The sequence below is a fragment of the Rhamphochromis sp. 'chilingali' genome (assembly GCF_963969265.1).
Source record: "Rhamphochromis sp. 'chilingali' genome assembly, chromosome: 11".
NCBI lineage: Eukaryota > Metazoa > Chordata > Actinopteri > Cichliformes > Cichlidae > Rhamphochromis > Rhamphochromis sp. 'chilingali'.
The window spans coordinates 1,512,919-1,527,003 of NC_137938.1; the positions used below are offsets into that span (position 1 = coordinate 1,512,919).

Sequence of the window (14,085 nt, forward strand, 5' to 3'; positions counted from 1 at the left end):
TGGAGTTGACTGTACCTGTAACAAGTATGAACCTCCCACCTGGATCACATATCTGAGTTTTGAATATAAAAGGAATAGTTCTGCGAACAAGAATGGCAACCCCTCTCGCCCTGGAAGAAAAGGCGGACTGGTACACCTGTGACACCCATACCGATCTTAATCGCCTCTGCTCTGAAGGTTGGATATGGGTCTCCTGTAAAAAAATTATATCAGAAGACAGAGATTTTAAATGCGAAAATACTTTACCACGTTTAAGAGCTTTGCCCATACCCCGACAATTCCAGGTCGTAAAAGTGATGTGGCTCATCCCCATCTTAAGTGAGTGGATGGTGTACGACGATGTGGAAGGACAAAATGAAGGCTTTGAGGTTTGACAAATAAAGAGCTGGCACTTACATCAAAAAACAAAAACGACACATATTTAGAAACAAGTAGACCCCCCCCCCCCCTCCCACCCCCACCCACCCACCCCACAAACCGCAGAAAAAAAGATAGCGGAACACCCCCAATATCCAACAGGGAGGCAGCCGGGAACCAGGGCCAGCCTGACTGAACACTAATACTCAAAGAAAATACCGTGGAGCCCCGTGCGCCCCACATATAATCTATTTAACAAACATGAAAAACAAAATTGTGCACCAAGTACGAAAGATCCAACTCAAATATCTAGATGGATATAAAACTTTAACCGTTGCAACAAAACTGCAAATATGCAGAAATGAGACAGAGCATACAGAAACATGTGCATATTCCCAATATCACAACGTAACACAAATACTGTAGAGGCAAAACCCAATAGGCAAAATAGGCACTGTACACCGTTTCAGTGCGGGAAAGAGATGAACTCTACAGTATGTAAATCACAGTATGCAAACCAAAAAAACCTTTATATTGCCCATTGATCAGCTGAGGACAAAGATGTTGGATCAAAACATTCAACATAGCTGGGTAGAGAACATTACTGCAGAAAATGCGCGAATATGTAAACATGTCGTGAAATTAGTAGGTCACTTGTGAATTATTATTCATTTGCAGAGCCAATGGAGTCAGCAAACCGTGCAGCTTCCTCCGGCGACATAAAAGTCTTCGATGTGTTGTTATATTCGACATGGAGCTTTGCGGGAAAGCGAAGAGAGCACTTAGCACCGGCGTCGATCAGCCGCTTCCTCACACCACCAAAGGCCTGCCGCTGCGCCGAGACCTCCGCAGTGTAATCAGGAAAAATGGAAACTCTGTCTCCGCGATACAGCAAAGGAGACCTTTGCCTGCTGAGTCGTAGTATGTCAAACACATCACGGTCGTTGTGGACTTTAGCAATGATGACACGTGGCCGTTCATTGGGCTGTGGCTTCGGTCTCAGGCTACGGTGGGCTCGGTCTATTTTTATCGGCCTGCTGAAGTTCTCACGACCCAAAAGTTCTGGAAGTAGGTTAGCAACGAAGTCGGTAGGGCTGCCTTTCTCATCCCCTTCCTTAACTCCCGCAATCCTCACGTTGAGTCGGCGAGAGCGCCCCTCCAGATCATTGACTTTAGCTTTGAGGAGAGTGTTAACCACCTGTAGCTCTTTGCACGATGCTTCCAGCGCTGCTAATCGGCTATCGTTAGCGGACATAGCTTCATCAAGGTCTTCAAACCGGCGCTCAGACTCATGATATTTCTTCTGGAGAGAAGTTAGCGTTGCATCAATTGCATCGAGACGGCCCTCAACCGACTTCTTCAACCCGTCCACGAGCGAGGTTATTTTGGAAAGCTCAGCTCCATGGTTAGCGATAGCCGCTAATATGGCATCATTACCTGCCGCCGACTGGCTCGCCTTGGACGTATCCCTCTGGCTCTCATCTTTCTTCGGCATGATGACAAAAGATCGGCTCCGACAGTCCGCGAAACAGATTTTAAAACTACCCAGCTAGAAATAAACTTAAAGTGCAACTTTATGAGTGAGAAGGCACGGAGAGCACAGAAAACACGTCTACTCCATAGCTGCACACGAGCGCCCCCCCAAAACTTCTTCAATTTCTTTCATTACAGCTGTCCTGTGCCAGATGTTCTGTTGACCCACAGTGAGAGGCATCATTTCAGAAACACCAGGAAGACTGAAACTCATCGCCGGGATCAAGCAGGGCTCGTGATCTTCACCAGCAGCTCCCTCACAAGAAGGATGAACCCAGCATTTCATGAACACTGATGGAGACCTTTGCTTTGTGTAATGTTAGAAGTACTCAGATAATCCTCAGGGGGTCTGGACTTTTACATAATATCATAGCTTGAAGTCCTGTAGAAAGTAAAATATATGTTGTGCTCTCTGGTTACTCTGGTATGATCCATCCATTCGCTTCCGCTTATCCTTTTCAGGGTCGCGGGGGGTGCTGGAGCCTATCCCACCTGTCATAGGGCGAGAGGCAGAGTACACCCTGGACAGGTCGCCAGTCTGTCGCAGGGCTAACACACAGGGACAGACAACCATTCGCACTCATTCGCACATTCACACCTAGTGGCAATCATCCAATTAACCTATCCCCACAAGCTGCATGTCTTTGGACGGTGGGAGGAAGCCAGAGTACCTGGAGGGAATCCACGAAAACACGGGGAGAACATGCAAACTCCACACAGAAAGACCCCGGCCTGATGTTGGAATTGAACTCAGGACCTTCTTGCTGTGCGGCAACAGTGCTAACCACCGTGCCGCACACTGACTGGTATGAATGACTCTGAATTACTTTATGATAAATAACACACTATTGTCAAAAACAGTGAAAGAATTCCAGATCACAAGTTTTTAGTTCAAATACAAGTAACAACCTTTGACTTTAATCAGGTTTTATTTAATTGTGTCAGAGAAAACATCATCTTCATGTAGCTGCACAGTAAAATTCACTGAGTAAATTTTACTCAAATTGAAAAAAATTTTACTCTAAAAAAGACAGTATTTGGTCCCAGTCTAAATGGAGTAAAGTTTACTCTTACGGTAGAGTTAAACTTTCAGAGTTAAATCTACTCTATTCAGTGCAAATATTTTAATACACATGATGATAATTTACTCAGTTTAGTATAAAATAAAAACAACTCCACCCTAATTTTATTCTAAATAGAGCAGAATTTTACTCAGAATTGAATTCTAATTTATTTCAAATAGAACAACATTTTCACTCCAAATAGAATTAAAATTTTACATACAACTAAATTTTACTCTAAATAGAATTAAAAGAAGAAAAATATGTGACTTTATTTCGCCCTCTATGTATTATCATTCACTGCAAGGTACAATAAATAAATCAGAAATTATTTATATTTTAACAGCCACCTTTATTGTTCACAGGAAACAGTATGGTACAATATAAAAACTGGAATCACTATCACTGTATGACACCTGTAAATCAAATGCTTTACAACAGAAAAGCTCTTCAACACAAATTACATGAGGTCCATCTCTTGTACACAAAACTTGAACCCAGAAAATGTGCCATAAACTTGAGCACAACCAAACTGGCCACATTTAAGACGAAGAGTCTTACCAGAACAGAGTCCATGGATCACTTTGAAATGCTTTATCAAGGAATTAGCATTTGTCTGGGACCTCTTGCAAATGAAACAAAACATTCCAGCTCAACACTCTTAGTAGAAAAAAAAATATTCAACGCAGCATCCGAGCCCTCAACTCTGCAACCCTAGGATTCACTTTGGTTGTATCAACATCTATCTCGTAAATGGTGGTCTGCAGGAAGTTGTACATATTGACCAGATCGTGGTCATATGACGTACCAAAGACAAAGTGAGCTTTGAAAAGCTCATCAAAACAAGCAAGAGAGCCTGGTGACTTACAAGGTACTGCATGTTTGTCTATCACAATGAAGTACTTGTGAATCACATTCCTCTGAGTGCCCACTGCAAGAAGGTATGGTTGAAGGCTCTCTGTGATGCCATCGAGATGCCCCTGGATGCTAGTTCCCGTCTGTGACACAAAGACAGATAAACGTTCCAACATGATAAGACTTCGGTTAAAAAACAAGAAGCTGACAGAATTAAGGACAGATACAAAACAGACAAAACTAGTTCAATTTTAACTACTAGCTTGTCAAAACTAGTATCTGTTATCTGTATATCTACAAAAATCTATATGCAGATATAATCTATATAAATATGTTAATTACCATGACAGTTAATTTGTTGAAATTGTAGCATTTCTATTTACAATGAACTTAAAGTTTGGAATGACTTGTTGTTTGTGTACTTTACTCAAGTGATAAAAGAAATGTGTGATGTTGCAAATACAGCCTACATATGGTTGTGGAAGACATAAAGGCTGCTTGACTGAGCTGTATACATCTCTTGGTAATGACTAAATTCATAGTTGTATTTAAACATACACCTTTTAGTTCGTCTGAAATATTGTTATCAATGTAAATATAACTAGTTATGTTTCCTTTACTGTAACTTTACCTTGACAAACTTGACAAGATGGTCACAGGCTTGTCTGGCTGAGAGCTTTCCTGGTCTCTTGCGGCCATGAGGTGATGGTGGTAACAGGTGTACAAGGATCAAAATGGATGACATGTCACTGTCCCATCCTGGAAACATAAGTAAATTGGAAACAATAATTAGCTGCCAAAATACGTTATCTGCAACTGTGTTAACACTTACATTATAAAGTTTTGAAAAAAAAAAAAAGCGACAGCAGGTGACGGTGTTACACTTTCAAATGCTCCAATTAAAACATAACAATAAAATTCCATTTATTTTATCTCACCATTTTCCACTTCTATTGTGCATTCAGCATTTTGCACAAGGTACTGAAGGTCATCTGATTGCGTGAGACCACGGCTTTGTTTGAGGACTTTCTGCTTGTAGATAGTGGGCCACTTCTCCAGGAACTTTGCAGAGGTGGCTTCATCGAACATCAAAGTAAAATCTTGTTCAATCTGCAGAAGAGATGAAATTAAGTTTTTGAAACTCCTTGTATCAAACAACTTTTATGCTCACTTTTTTCTCAGATGCACCTCAACTTATAAATGTAACAGTGAGGGAAGTTGAAGGTAAGATAAACATACTAATCCTCCTATATCCAGGAATCTTGGGAAGTCCAAAAAGATATCAGATGACTTCACTGGATCATGAATCATCTTTTGGCGATAGTTGAAGGTCTGCTTCATCTTCATCATAACAATTCCTTCATCAGCTGTATGTTTCATCAGTGCAATAGCCTCAGAACACAAGCTGTCTGTCATTAGGCAGTTGTCTTCTCTGAAACAGTCTCTATCAGATGTTGGGCCCCCTAACAGTGGATATGAATAAGACAAAAAAGTGACACCGTGTCCTACAAGGCTTGAGAACTCAGCTAGAATTTTCATGCATGCAGTTTAGTCTCCAGATGAGTGAGACTTGAATTATAACTACTAACAATATCACATACCCATTTGCGTTTTTGACATTCTGGGAGTCTTGTTTTGTCCATTAGAAGCTTCCTTTTGGATAAATCAGAATCAGAATCAGAATCAGAATACTTTATTGATCCCTGGGGGAAATTATTTTTTGTTACAGTGCTCCATTTTAAACCAACATTAAGACAAGACAGACAATACGCTAACTAAGAATAGTACAATATATACATATATATACATACATACATACATAAGTCACTTATAAATAAATATTTGGAAAAGAAACATGTGTAGTTGTAGCAGCAAACAGTGTGTTAAGTGGATGCGTTGTACAGGGAGATGGCCACAGGCAGGAAAGATTTCCTGTGTCGTTCAGTGGTGCTTTTCGGTAATCTCAGTCTCTCACTGAACGAGCTCCTGTGACTGACCAACATGTCATGGAGTGGGTGGGAGGTGTTATCCAACATTGTCTTTATCTTGGACAGCATCCGCCTCTCCGACACCACCTTGAGGGAGTCCAGCTCCATCCCCACAACATTGCTGGCCTTACGGATCAGTTTATTAAGTCTGTTGGCATCTGCGACCCTCAGCCTGCTCCCCCAGCATGCAACAGCATAGAGGATCGCACTGGCCACCACAGACTCATAGAAAATCCTCAGCATTTTCTGGCAGATGTTGAAGGACCTCAGTCGCCTCAAAAAATAGAGACGACTCTGGCCCTTCCTGTAAAGTGCTGTGGTGTTTTTAGCCCAGTCCAGTTTATTGTCAATGTGTACTCCAAGGTATTTATAGTCCTCCACAATGTCAACACTGACCCCCTGGATTGAAACAGGGGTCAAGTGTTTCCTGGTCTTCCTGAAGTCCACGATCAGTTCCTTGGTCTTTGCCACGTTGAGCTGCAGATGATTCTGCTCACACCACGTGACAAAGGAGTCGACCACAGCCCGGTACTCTGTCTCATCATCCCTGCTGATGCATCCAACCACCGCAGAGTCATCAGAAAACTTCTGAAGATGGCAGGTCTCTGTGCAGTGGCTGAAGTCTGTGGTGTAGAGGGTGAAGAGGAAGGGGGAGAGGACAGTCCCCTGTGGTGCCCCTGTGTTGCTAATCACCTTGTCAGACACACACTGTGGGAGACGTACATATTGTGGTCTTCCTGTCAGGTAATCAACAATCCAGGACACCAGAGAAGCATCCACCTGCATCGCTGCTAACTTATCACCCAGGAGGGTCGGCCTGATGGTGTTGAAAGCACTGGAAAAGTCAAAAAACATGACCCTCACAGTGCTCGCCGGCTGGTCCAGATGGGTGTAGACACGATTGAGCAGGTAGATGATGGCGTCCTCTGTTCCGAGACGAGGCTGATAAGCGAACTGAAGGGGATCCAGATGTGGTCTTACTATGGGTCGCAGCTGGTCCAGGATGAGCCTTTCCAGGGTCTTCATGATGTGGGAGGTCAGTGCCACGGGCCTGTAATCCTGGGGGCCACTGGGACGAGGCGTCTTTGGTACAGGGACGAGGCATGATGTCTTCCACATCACCGGGACCCTCTGCAGACTCAGACTCAGCATAAACAGTTTATGAAAGACTCCACACAGCTGGGGGGCACAGGTCTTGAGGACAAGGGGACTCACTCCGTCTGGTCCAGCAGACTTGCCTGAGTGAAGTCTCCTCATTTGCATCTCAACCTGGTATTGAGTGAAGGTGATGGGTGGGGGAGGGGTGTCAGGAATCTCACAGGAGGCAACATGTGAAGAGAGAGGCTGGCACAGTGGTGTGGCTCTGGATTCCAGGCTGACTGCAGGTGAGGTTGTGGGGGTGGGAGCAGACACTGTGGTGTCGAATCTATTGAAAAACAGATTCAACTCGTCGGCTCTATTCTCACCTCCCTCAGCTCCCCTGCTGTTGGTTGGCCTGAATCCAGTGATGGTCTTCATGCCCCTCCACACCTCTCTCATGCTGTTCTGCTGGAGTTTCCACTCCAGCTTCCTCCTGTAATTGTCCTTAGCCTCTCTGATCTTGTCCTTTAGTAACACCTGGACCTTCCTCACCTCCTCTTTGTTGCCCCCTCTGAAAGCCCTCTTCTTGTTGTTGAGGAGGGCTTTGATGTCCTTAGTCACCCACGGCTTGTTATTTGGGTAACAATGAACAGTCTGAGCTGGAACAATGGAGTCGGTGCAGAAAGTTATGTAGCCTGTGATACACTCAGTAAGCCCATTGATGTCCTCGGCGTGAGGCTCACAGAGTGTTTCCCAGTCGGTTACCTCGAAACAGCCCTGTAGTTCCGCTATTGCCTCCTCTGACCACCTCCTAACAGTCCTGGTGGTCACAGGTTCCCTCCTCACAATTGGCACATAGCGGGGGGTGAGGTGAATCAGGTTATGATCTGACCTACCAAGTGGGGGGAGGGAGGAGGAGCTGTATGCATCCTTGACGTTAGCATACAGTAAGTCTAAAGTTTTCTCTCCCCTGGTGGGACAGTCCACATATTGTTTGAATGTAGGTAGTGTATTGTCCAGTGATACATGGTTGAAGTCACCCGAGATCACAATAAAGGCACTCGGGTGCTGAGTCTGTAGCCGAGCTATGGCAGAGTGGATAGTGTCACATGCAGCTGTGGGGTTAGCAGAGGGGGGTACATAAACAGCCACCAAGATGACGTGAGAGAATTCCCTGGGTAAATAATACCTGGGTAATAAACTTCAATCTCCAAGCCAGATACCCACTCCCATCTTCTGCATTGTAAAAATGCTCCTAAAATTAAATGAAATATTTTAATTAACATGTTAAAATATATTTACACTTTCAATCTGAAAATTGCAGCAATTGAGCTCCCTTGCTCGGGACTGGAGCGCTGAACTCTAAAGGGATTTAAATAATGAGAGTTAAGAAAAGGCAGCACAGAGGAAAGTCCTGCGAAAAGAAAAACATCTTCAGCTTTACTCAATCCAGAGCCAAACTGTTAAGTAAATTCTACATATATTTCATGCCTGAAAAATGTCTTACATTCACGAGTGAAAAGTAAATTGTTTGAACTTATTCTTTTTTGTACTTACATAGCCCAGCCTGCTCCTAGGATCAGCCAGGTATGGGAACAACGTGATGATACCCTTTGCATATTTCTCTTTAACACGTCTTGAAGGACTTGTCCTACACAGACAAACACAAAGTTGAAAGTCTAAATACCACCTCTAAGAAAATAAATGAATGAATAAATGATAAATGAATTTATCATATATATACTTATGAAATAACTATGTCAGCATACCCATGTTCACTTGTCATATGTGCAACTAATATCTTGACCATGTCACGCCGTCTGCTATCCGTTAGGCTTTTTGTCCGGGCATACTCATTGATGATCCTCTCTCCTCCTGGTTTGTTCTTTAGAACATCTTCAACCATCTAAGTTACAGTAAAATAGAGCGATATAATAATATATAATCAATATATCATAAATATTTTTCTTGTGATACTAAAAAAGCTTTCAGGTTCGTTCTAGATCAAATCAAAGGTCTATAGTCACGAATACATGTTATTTTTTTTAAGTATGTTTTAGTATAGAATTGAGGTTCATTAGATATTCATGATCACTGTGCTTCAAAGCCACCTAAAGTTCTGTTAAAAAGCACAAATAATTACCCTTAAATTTGTCTGTCTCTCAAGCACACTAACTTTTTATGTTGCCGATCTGGTCTACAATTTGCAGACCTGTGCTGCAGGAAAGACAGCAGAATCTTGTGCTTTTATGACAGTGATAATAATACATATAATATATTCAAATTTGTGTCAACTTTCTGAAAGGGTATACAGCAAACTACATAGCTTACTCGGGCAAGAGAAGTGTCGTCAGCTCTCCGTCTTGTTGTAGGACTGTGTTCCAATAATATGGTGTCATCAGAGTCCACTTCAATTTCTCCACTGGAACTGGTAAAGGAGGTGCTTGCAGAAGAATCTATCAAATCATAAAAATTATAGAGGTCACTTTTGTGCTGCCCCTGACTGCAACAATGAGGTTCATGTAGCTGGGTTTGTAAAGTGCTTTATGAGTGAGCAGTGTTGAAGATTTTTAGTTGTAGTGCCTTGATGTTCCTGTTTTAGCCAATGAGTGACAGAATCGATAACATAAACTAATTTAAGTTTATTAGTCACAACCAACCACATGACATCACATTCCATAACAAACAGAAAATCATATTAAATGTTTAGCAGTTATTTCTTAAATCCAGCTTCAGAAATAGTTAAATCCATGTCAGTTTTTGAGAGCAGGGCTCCATGATGTAAATTAGCCTTTATATGTTTAGTGTTTCATGTCTTCTTGCCTTCTTGTTTAAGTTCGTATGATGGTTAGTGTTATTTACACAATCATAAACATTGTAGTACCCAGCAAAATATAGGATTATTTGAAAACAATTCAGTAAATGTATTAGCTTGCCTTACACAGAACATGTTCTACTAGCCAGGACTTAACCCTTGTGTGGTGTTCGTATTTTTGTTACTCAGCCAGTGTTCATGGGTCTGGTGGACCCGCTAGAGTTTTGGCTTTCCAAATTAACACTATCAAACAATTTTATGTTAAATTACTCAACAGATGTTTACTTCATCCCAATTACAAGACATATGAACAGCAAACATGGTTAATTTTTTCCCTTTACCTTTGTTAGATCACATTTATGAATTAATGTGCTTCTCGTTTTTCTTTTATATAAAATGTTATAAATAAATCAGTTATAATCAAGTGGAGTGAGTGGAAAGACACAACACATTTACACGTGAAAAAATAATTAATTGTTTAATTTTTCTTTTGAAAAAAACTGAACACGGGTCTCACAGACCCGAACACCATACAAGGGTTAAAGCATGAATGACACAGTGGCTCAGTGATTGAGTGATTCTAGTGACATTTACCTTTCTGCAGATGTTAGATTTTTCTTTGCTTAAGTTAAAATGCTGTTACCAAGCTGATGGGACATTAAACTGTTAAAAATTCCATCAGGGATAGAAACTCATCATTATTCCATTCCCGTGGGATCCTGAAAAAAGTTTGGCCAATCTTAATATTTGGACCAAGTAATTTGATAGGACAACTGACTGTGCTTACGTAACTGCTCACACCCTCTCCACTTGCAACCAGGAAATAAACTGGACTGTGGTTTCTCTCCCCACTACCCGGTCAATTAAAAGTTTAAAAATGACGATGATGATGACATTCCAAGATACTTACCATCTGGATTTGGACCTTGTGCTTGACAAATCTCTAGCACACCAAGGTTTTGTTTTTTCATAAGGAAATCAAAAACATCCTCATCAACTTCAGTCTTTGAGTCATCAAAAACTTTGAAGTCCAAGTTTGGAATGTTGAACTTCTTGGCAACTGTGAACATTATAAAATTGCATTATACATTTGAAATTAATACCAGAACAAGGCAAAAAAAAAGTGAAATTACATAAACTGAACCAGAAAAAAAGCCTAAACATTTGGTATAGCAGCTATTATAGCACCATCCCCAAAGCTTGACTTATTCACACAAGCTATGAAACACACTGGAAACTTTGATTTTTTTACTCACCACATTCCAAAAACGATGTGTAGGTCAGTTGGCCCTCAAAACAGATGTACTTTTGTTGTTCTCTATACTTTACACGCACAGCTTGCATCCTTCATGATATGAAAAGGATATTGTTAAATAATCTGATTTATTACAAATACTTGCAAAATTGAACAAAACACACACATATATTCCTTGTATGTCTTACAATCTCACGATGCTCTGTTCTGATGAAAAAGCATGTAAAAAAAAACACATAAGTAATAGAAAGCTCTACATTGCAGCAATAGGAAGTTTGTATAATGCTAATCTAATACACTAGGGGCTACAGACTGCAACCATGCACACAATTCAATTCTGAGTAAAAAACATGTGCTCACCTACCATTTTGGATAAAACATTGGTGCACAGGATTTGTTAAAAACACACTTCCCTGGTCAATTATACTACCTAAAAACAGCTATTCAGCAATGCTAAATTAAGTTTATTGAAATATAGCTGTCTGAGTGGTCGAACAACATTAATTTTGTTGGAAGCTAACATTAGCATAAACCTTGGCAATTATGTAGCATGTAAGACCCACAAACTCAGAAGCTGTAATATAATACATGCATTACCCTTCACATAAACAAAAACTCCACATTTTATTCTATATAAAATCATTATTTAGCACTTTGCTCACTTACCTGGCTTATGCTGACAGTCGCCTCCGTTCCACTGCGGGATAAGAAAATGGCGGCAGAAACGAAACTTAAGAAGCGAAAATGGGCGTGGTCGTTCTATATTACTCTGATAGAATTTCTTCTGTTTTTTGGCTCCAACTCTAGCGGCCAATTGAAGTGATTAGGTTCCAAAACGTGCAATAACTACTCTTTTAGATGAAAATGATGTTGACTCTGGAAAAATTACTCTCTCCGTTTTCCTGTGTGAGTACATTCAGTGTTTAAAACAGAAGTTGTGCAGGTCTGACATCAGCAGTTTTCTGAAACACCAAACTGAGGTACTGTTAATGCTGATGTATAGTGACACAGTTACAGGGGTGATTAATCCTTTTGACTTGTTGTCTTTAACTTTATCAATAAAACAGCTGCAGCTTTCAGTGACAGCACATGTGGTACTTTAACCTTTGTACTGTTTTCTTCAGTTAATTTTGGAGTTACTACAAAGAGTGAAGATATAGGATGATCTGTCTGCTGTCACTGGGTGGTGCTGAGGTCTGAATCTGAGGACGGCTCCTGTAATCACAAACAGAATCATCACAAACTGAAATATAAAGTTTATCTCAAATCTGAAATAGAGCTGATCCTTCTCTGTCCTCACACACTCGGGATCTGAAGTTGTTCAGTCCTACAGTTCTGCCGACAGCTGTTTAATTTTTATTTGTTTTAAAGGCCTGTACAGAGTACTGCACATGTGACTTTGTGAACATAACTCATTAAAAATAATTCCGACAGTTTTTTTAACCTGAATATTTGTAACAAACTCAGTAAAAAAATGCTAAAAAAAATAATCAGAGGAAAAAATTAACATTTTAACTTAAGCTGACAAGCGGAAGTAGTTGGTTTCAGTACATACAGTGGGGCAAAAAAGTATTTAGTCAGCCACCGATTGTGCAAGTTCCCCCACCTAAAATGATGACAGAGGTCAGTAATTTGCACCAGAGGTACACTTCAACTGTGAGAGACAGAATGTGAAAAGAAAATCCATGAATCCACATGGTAGGATTTGTAAAGAATTCTCACAGGCAGCTGTTGCGTAGGCCCTCGGAGGAATGTAAACACACACATAGATCACATCACTGAACTCGCGAGGTAGAAAATATGGCCGCAAGCTAATGGCTAACAGCTCCAGGTCCGGACGGCATACCTATACTTTCACGGAGACGTGTCCAGGGTTACAATATCTGTTGTTAACGCTTTTTCCGCTGGCCTGTGTGTCCCTATCAGCTCTCATGGATGTGAATCCACATAGGTCTATGTTAGCCTGCGGCGTTAGCTCGGTTAGCCACGTCTCCGTGAAGATAAACAAACTGCACTCTCGGTAGAGTCGGTGGTTGTTGAGAGCAGACAGTTCATCAATCTTATTCTGTAATGTGTTCACGTTGCCCATTATCACTGTTGGGATTGATGGTTTGAATCGCCTCCGGTGAGCCGCTTTCCTCGCTCCACCCTTGCAGCCTCTGTTGCTCCTCTTTAGTTCGGCCGTTGTATCTCATGCCAATCTGTGTCAATAGATTCCTATCCCATTGGCGATATTAAGATCATAGTCCAGATTTAATTTTCTATTTCAGAAATTTACTTTACTTTACTTGCAATGCAATCAAGGCAAATGTTGTTTGAGCCCTTGCATTTAAAAAGTATTTTGCAATCGGAAAGTAAAAGTAAAATGACCCAGTTTTACTAAAAAGGCTGTTATGCATTAAGATGATTAGAGAATTTCTCAGTTGACAGCAAGGATAGCAGTCTGATTACAGATTAGTGGTGGGAGAAGACTGTGTGTGTGTGTGTGTGTGTGTGTGTGTGTGTGTGTGTGTGTGTGTGTGTGTGTGTGTGTGTCTGTCAACACGCATTTCTGTTATCTAAGGCTGTGATAATCCAAGCGGTTCTTTTGACACCTTTTAGCTGTTTGATGTATGGTGTTTGTTTTGCTGTGATTTCTGCATTGTCAATTTTGCCAAAACACTGGGAGAAGTGGATATCTTCATGCACAAATAATTCTGAATGTAACAATAGCAGTGTTGTTGTTATAATGAATCCAGTTTCCTCTGAGCGCAAAGGGCTCTAGAATAAAAATGACTGTTATTCCCAGAATAGTCTTATAGGAGCAAAATAGGAGCTCTCATTTCCCTATATTTTGTCAGGCTCGTGAGTTTGTAAATCACTCTGCTGGTACTATTCCACAATGAATATGAGTTTCACTTTAATGATCTGCTACAAACAAGGCAAAGGTTTTATTTTCAAAAGCACAGACAAGCTGCAAATGTAGTGAGAATTTTTAGTGATAGATGACTTTTGCATCCTGTTTTTGTATTTTGAATACAGGAATTACCCAGACACAATGTAGCATGAGTGAGCAGGACAGGATGCTCCCTGTGTGTATGACATGAGCTACAGAGTTCTGACATGTGACTGGTAAAGTATCAGTTGTTACACTCTGCTCAC

At 41.0% G+C, this 14,085-nt stretch overlaps 2 protein-coding genes across 2 annotated transcripts; both read right to left on the bottom strand.

Annotated features, from left to right (window-relative positions):
* Window positions 1-3,302: 3,302 nt before the first annotated feature.
* LOC308406000 (uncharacterized protein) lies at window positions 3,303-5,284 on the bottom strand. The gene is made up of 4 exons (XM_080896810.1): window positions 5,046-5,284; window positions 4,745-4,916; window positions 4,438-4,565; window positions 3,303-3,949 (listed from the first exon to the last, which is right to left on the bottom strand). Exons 1-4 carry the CDS (start codon window positions 5,220-5,222, stop codon window positions 3,632-3,634), a joined length of 795 nt encoding a protein of 264 aa, XP_080752936.1. The 5' UTR covers window positions 5,223-5,284; the 3' UTR covers window positions 3,303-3,631.
* A 2,407-nt stretch (window positions 5,285-7,691) lies between these two features.
* LOC308405944 (uncharacterized protein) lies at window positions 7,692-13,842 on the bottom strand. The gene is made up of 7 exons (XM_080896755.1): window positions 11,611-13,842; window positions 10,946-11,034; window positions 10,600-10,749; window positions 9,206-9,330; window positions 8,644-8,780; window positions 8,432-8,525; window positions 7,692-8,129 (listed from the first exon to the last, which is right to left on the bottom strand). The coding sequence occupies exons 2-7, from the start codon at window positions 11,031-11,033 to the stop codon at window positions 7,998-8,000; spliced, it is 726 nt and encodes a 241-aa protein (XP_080752881.1). The 5' UTR covers window position 11,034; window positions 11,611-13,842; the 3' UTR covers window positions 7,692-7,997.
* Between the last annotated feature and the right edge of the window lie 243 nt (window positions 13,843-14,085).

Bases quoted from the DNA above. Each gene is read 5' to 3' on its own strand.
- LOC308405944 (XM_080896755.1), bottom strand. From the start codon at position 11,033: ATGCAAGCTGTGCGTGTAAAGTATAGAGAACAACAAAAGTACATCTGT. The intron at 10,750-10,945 runs GTGAGTAAAAAA...TAATGTTCACAG, and splicing joins CACATCGTTTTTGGAATGTG to TTGCCAAGAAGTTCAACATT. The intron at 8,781-9,205 runs GTAAGCTATGTA...ACTGTAACTTAG, and splicing joins ACGACACTTCTCTTGCCCGA to ATGGTTGAAGATGTTCTAAA.
- LOC308406000 (XM_080896810.1), bottom strand. From the start codon at position 5,222: ATGACAGACAGCTTGTGTTCTGAGGCTATTGCACTGATGAAACATACA. The intron at 4,917-5,045 runs GTATGTTTATCT...TCTCTTCTGCAG, and splicing joins TCCTGGATATAGGAGGATTA to ATTGAACAAGATTTTACTTT. The intron at 4,566-4,744 runs GTGAGATAAAAT...TTATGTTTCCAG, and splicing joins CACAATAGAAGTGGAAAATG to GATGGGACAGTGACATGTCA.